Genomic DNA, 6,000 nt, shown 5'->3' with positions numbered 1-6,000 from the left:
AGCAAGTACTGACATCATGACACCAGGGTAGTTTTCCAGGGTCAGAAAGGAGAAAGACCACAGAAGGCCACAAAAACAAACCCTTACTGCTGCCCTCCAACGCCAACCAAATAAAAGCAGTTACAGTTCACTCAGGTAAACACAGCCGCTCACAACACGCCCAAACTCGAGCTACACTAGAGCCAGCAGGAAAATTTCCTTACAGGATAAAGCAAGACTTGGATCAGTAGGACAAATAGCACCAGATAGGAAAGCTCCTACATTTTGAAGGACATGCCGCTTTCGTTCAGCAAGGCAAAGCCTGTGAGAATGAGAACAGTCTGCAGTACTAATTGCAAAGGACTAATTGCCTTCAACTAGGTTCAGCTTTCAGAACCCTGAAAAGAACAAAAGCTGCACACCTGCACAACTCAGCCAAATCCAGCTGCTCGTACTCGCAGACCAGAGCCTCCTAAAACACCACACTCAATATGGAGCCTGTCAGGGCAATGCTCCCAAACACGCAGTTGCACAAACACCCCACACTGTGAGTGCTTTACTCTGAAGATGGCACAAAAGGTAATTTTTCACATTGCACTACAGCGCAACCTGTCTCCTGGCACAGCATACAATAGACAAGGAGGATGCATTCTATCATTCACACGGAGAACTGAAGGTTATCCCATATGTAGTTTAGTTATGTAGAATATGAAAGTCATTGACAGTCAGTGCATCACCACACATTTCCCTGGAATATCTTGTTCAGTTTTCTTTATATTCAATCAAAATAACCCGGGATGGAACGGATATCTGAATTAATAAAGGCGGCGGGATGGTATAATATAAAGTCTCAGGAAGTGGTTCTGCAGGGAGAAAGGCAACTCACCTTGTCTTCATGCCAACTTTACCCCAGCACCAACCACCAACCTGCATGCTCAAGAGACAGGGCAATATGAGGGACCAAGCTTTCACATTAGATGTAATAGAAAAACATTCTTTACTCTGCAAGTGTCTTTACAAATATATATTTATATATTTAAGCCCGTTTCAGGCCATAAAAGCCCATAAAAAACAACCAGTACCTTTTCAACAAGAGAAACCGTGATCCAGAAGTCTAAGGTGAAAGACTCCCAACACAAGGGCTGCTTTGGCACTTCTCTGAAGGCCTCTATTTAGCACATAAAACCATCTTAAAAATGACATCAGCCTTTTATCTGCAAAGGAGGGGCACCATTTTTAACCCCTACCCCCTCCCCCTTTACTATTCTCTGAATGAGGTAAACTGGAATCACTTTTACATCACCCCTTCCTGCCTTAAAAAGGGGATATTGCATCCTGAAGACCAGCTTTATCAAGAAAACATTCATGAATGGGTTTAAAACAAAAAAACAAACAAAAAGATGCCGCTTGTGGATCCAACCACAATGTGCTGTTGTCTCAAAATAGAAGTAGTTGATACTAAAAAGCTATTCCAGATACATACAAAGTACAAACACTAGAGCTGGTCAGAAAGATTCAGTTTCAACATCTTTGAAAAGCAGGGAATTGTTTTTGTAGTGTTGGGTTTTCTTTTTGCATTAATTCTCCCACCCTCACTTTTCTACCAGTTCCATTATACCCTTCAAAAAGAAAATCACGTGTCTGTTGTAAGAGTGCAAAGTTCATCCAAACCTTGTGTTCAAGTTCACTATCACTACACTTTAAAAATCCTGCTGGCAAATAAAAAGGTCTCGATTTAACTTAGCAAAAGTGATATCTAGAAAATATTCAACATCAAGAGGTCTTACAAAAAAACTTCAGACTACTAAAGCATCCTAAGGCACGGTGTTTTGGAAGAAGTGCTTTCTCCCTTTAGTGTTGCTTTATACACATCACGTGTGTGAGTCCGAGTTGATGCATGGAGCTGCAAATGTATGCCATGCCTTCTTCCCAATTGGTGAGCTGAATCTTTTCCTGCAGTTTCAGACATAGGCTCCCAATGCTGCATGAAATTCAGTTAGACATTGCACCAGCTGCTGAAACTTGGGTCTTTCTTCAGGATCTAGGGCCCAACAGCAGGCCATCACAGCAAATCTGAAAGACAAAGGTAAAATGGAAGACATGAGAACGTACTCCTGGCAAACAGTCCCAAGCCTGGAAATGAAAAATGCCATTTGGCACCAGCAAGTCTGTAAATCAGAAAAAGAATTCTGCCTCTTCTTATACACTACGCTGACTCACTCCTGCAGAAGACAGACACCATGAATGATCAATAAAAGTACTACGACTGGAGGTGTTGGTTTGATTTAGGATACTGATTTAGGATACAAGTCAAAGGCAATTCAGGAGGAAGCAATACACAATTCATTGGAATTTGATAAAAGATTGTAGAAACATAGCTCAAAGCATTTCTGTGGTAGGTTTACAGGAAGGGGATTTGGAAGAACATGAGAGGCAGGAGGTGGTGCCTGCGTTTTTGTTCCATTACATTAAGATCACGATTAAACATTGCAAGTGTTGCTGTTTGAGCTCCACTACACAGAGCATTTCTCTCTTCAGTCTTGCCAAGAGAAGTTAAACTTCCTCTGCCTATAAAACTAGTGGCTTCTCACTGCAGCCCAAAAAAAACTAAGCAGAAAGCCTCTAGCCTCTTTACCTCCCTCCTCTCATCTCGCTGATTAACACCATCTCATCAGCGTGTCAGAATAAGGAAGAGAGCTGGGTGGGAATTAAGTGAAACTCAACAACAAAAAATTTGAGTTTGCATTCCTCAAGACAGGTCATTGTAGAGCTACACAAATACACAAGGGTCACCATAAAGTCAGATAAACAGGCAAGGAGGAGGAAGACCCAGTTGCTTCATTGGTAAGGTTGGCTTAAGATGCTGGTTCCAACAGGGACATTTTACCCACTCCCCAGGGACGTGCACTTACAGTTCATCAGGACAGTTGATTGGCTGAGCTATTCTATAGCCATCCTTTAAATAAGCAGCCATCTCAAAGGGGTCAATATCAACATATGGAGTCTGTCCCAAAGTCATCAGTTCCCACAGTGTTACTCCGAAGGCCCACTGAAAAGAGAGCAAGCAGAACACTTAACAAATCTAAGGAACATTATCAGTATATTTTGAGCACAGGCTCAGGAGTACGACTCCTGAGAAAAACAAAGATTTTATTTAAGTAAACCTGGCACCTGGATCAGCATTCAACACACCATTCAGCCTCTCCTACTAAGAGGTGCTTATGAAATAATATGATCAATCAAATAACAGTCAAAACAAATAACAGTATAAGTAAAATGGTTTACAACTTGGTATCCAGAGACCAAATAAAAACAGAATGTTCTGATACTGCACACGGAAGATTCATAGCTGAGGTTACAAGTGCCAAGACCACCATGATCTATTTTAAAAGAGGCAGAACTGCCTTTTCTCCCAGTCTTTTTCATTAAAATAAAAATTTTAAGAAGGCTTAAGTCAGGGGATTTCTAAATTGAGAGATGATGCCAGCGGACACTGATAAGAAGCATTGTGCTGGAGAATGGCAAGTGCACAGATCTGGCCTGGCTCTGAACAGCTATCTATTAGCCATGGAGGAAGGCATGGGTGGATGCATTTATTTGCAGTTAAGAAAACTCACAAGCAACAAGTAACGCCGCATCAAAAGCCATCCAAGCAAAACTATTTTGAGAATATAGCTACTTCTAAATCTATAAAGGAAGCACACATGAATGACAAAAAAAAGTTAAAAGTTTCATGTTTACTAGAGAGAGGAGATTAAAATTCAACAGGAATTCTATTTTGTTTGTATATGCTTTGGCTGACTAGTACAACTGCTGGCACAGGAAGAATGCATTAGAAAGGTTTCAAGCCAGGAGAACTATTTTAAAGAAACGCATCCAAAAAAGCAAGCCCAGAACACGCACTAACTGCATCTTAACAGACAACACCTAAAATTGTTTGCAACATCACCAATAAAGTCATGTGAAGTTGATATTAGAGCTGTTCCAAGTGAGAGGACAAACAACATACTATTTTTGAATGTACCTGGAAGAAAAAAGTCTGATTTCCCATGCTGTAAAATTCACTAACTGTGTATGTAAAAACCACATATCAGAAGCCAATCTGCCTTTATCTCTGTGTGATATAAATGGGAGTTTTGTGTTAAGATACCACAGAACACATACTGAATTGCACTAATTTTTCTGAAGCGGTTATGAGACTGAGATGCCTACTTCCTAGCAAGATTGTACTGGCAGTGCTACACAGACTTATTTCCAAGCCTATTCTTCATGGACAGCAAATGCTTTCAGCGTTCCAGATTTTAAGAAGTGAGTAAGAAGAAATTAATGTTTTCACTGATCTCATTTAGTATTATAAAAACACACACTTGTAAGCAATTTCCATTTCCTGGTTGGTTTGGTGTAACAAAACTCCATATGAGTACAATGAGTTCACAAGTATTTCTGGAGCACAGCTGACTCCTTTTTCTTTCACCTTGCTTTTGTTTGTTTGTAAGGCTTGAGGACAGAGAGAATGGCAAAGAGGAAAAACACAACCACAGCTTTGCAGAAGTTTCGTAACCTAGCCAGTTTTACGTAGATCCCAGTCTATGGATGTAGCCACTGTAAGCAGAGCATCCTTACCAAAGGAAACATCCCCTTAGAAGTAGTTCAGACCACTACTACTCAAATCAACAAAGGCTGATGATCTTCAAGGACTGCCTTCTGTTAGCAGAACTGTCTGCTCTGATGTGCAGAATGCTGAGCAAGTATAGTACAAGACCTCCATGGGTGCAGGGGCAAAGTTCAGGTGCTAAGGAAGGAAAAGAAGGAAAGAGGAGGTAGATGCAAGACAAAGCTGCCTGAGAAATACAGTGAGAATGCCTGGGTATGCAGGGATGGAGTCTGGAAAACCAAAGCTCATAAAATGCATCAACACGAGGCCACTGATTCAGATGGTCTCACTGTTGCTGAAAGGCCACAAGAGCTGGGGAAGGTTGCTGATCACTGGACAAAAGGCAACTTCTTCAGGAGGTAAGGCACAGGGAACTCCAGGCCAGGCTGCTGAACACCTGCACCTGTGCTGGGCAGTGAGCACAATATGCTGGATTCCCTTGCACAAGAAGCTTAAAGGTGACTGGAAACAGTCAGTGTGGATTTACCAAGGGTAAACTGCTAGGTCAAGCTGACTGCTACACAGCTAAGAGCAAAGTAAATTTAGGGAGTGAGATGCATGTTCACCTTAACTTCAGCAAGGCCTCTGAAACCATCTTCCACAGCATCTTAAAGATAAATTACGGAGTTGCACCCATTATTGTGGCTGCACTTCTGGACTCATTTTGCTGTGATTAGCAGTACTAGTCCAACTAGCAGCTGATTAGAAGAATCACTGCTCAGGAATCAATACTGTCTCATCTCCATTAACAAGCTGTACACTCAGGATGTTTGTAGATGATATCAAACTGGGCAGAGCAGAGGAGGCTGGAGGTCAAGCCTTCTGCAAAAGAACCTCAAGGAACTGGAGAAATTGACCGAATTACAAAGTTCAAGAAAAGCAAACGCAAAATCTGACTTCTGAGATGGAAAAACACATGCACCAGGACAGGCTTGAGGCTGACTACATGAAAAGTAGCTTTGTAGAAGAGGACCAGGTGGTCCTAGTAATTAAGTTGACTGTATCGGCTGTGTGTTCTTGAAGCAAAAAGATGCCCAAATTCTAGGTTCTGTTAGCATGAGAGTAATCAGTGGGTCAAGGGAAATTATTTTCCCCATATTTTCCCTATCTGACAAGTACTTCGTTCAACTTGGTGCTTCCCCAGTGCAAGAGAAAACACTGACAACTTCATCTGTTGATCTTAATTTCAAAGCCAACCTCCCAGAGGGGGAAAGCTTTCAAGAAACAGTTTCTTCAATCTTCAGCAGACTTGTCAATTGTAGCAGACATGAGCCAATACAATTCAATTCTCACTGAATTTAATGCCCTCTTCTGCTAACACTTTCAAGTAGGACAGGGTGCAACAGAATTTTTCTATGCAAGAAGCA

General features: G+C 41.5%; 1 protein-coding gene across 5 annotated transcripts in view; it reads right to left on the bottom strand.

The window, feature by feature from the left end:
• Window positions 1–988: 988 nt before the first annotated feature.
• Window positions 989–6,000, bottom strand: part of RYK (receptor like tyrosine kinase) — a 48,526-nt gene continuing 43,514 nt past the window's right edge. For all 5 annotated transcript variants that reach the window (XM_015871178.3, XM_015871176.3, XM_015871177.3 and 2 more), the window contains 2 exons: window positions 2,892–3,028; window positions 989–2,052 (listed from right to left, as the gene is read on the bottom strand). In XM_015871178.3, coding sequence (XP_015726664.1) covers window positions 1,941–2,052; window positions 2,892–3,028 — 249 coding nt within the window. In that variant the 3' untranslated portion in view covers window positions 989–1,940. The remainder of the gene's footprint in view (window positions 2,053–2,891; window positions 3,029–6,000) is intronic.

Source organism: Coturnix japonica, chromosome 12 (assembly GCF_054131305.1).
Source record: "Coturnix japonica strain WE chromosome 12, WE-NBRP24, whole genome shotgun sequence".
NCBI classification, from domain to species: domain Eukaryota; kingdom Metazoa; phylum Chordata; class Aves; order Galliformes; family Phasianidae; genus Coturnix; species Coturnix japonica.
The sequence above is the reverse complement of the archived record's forward strand: the minus strand, read 5'-3'. Positions and strand labels throughout refer to the sequence as shown.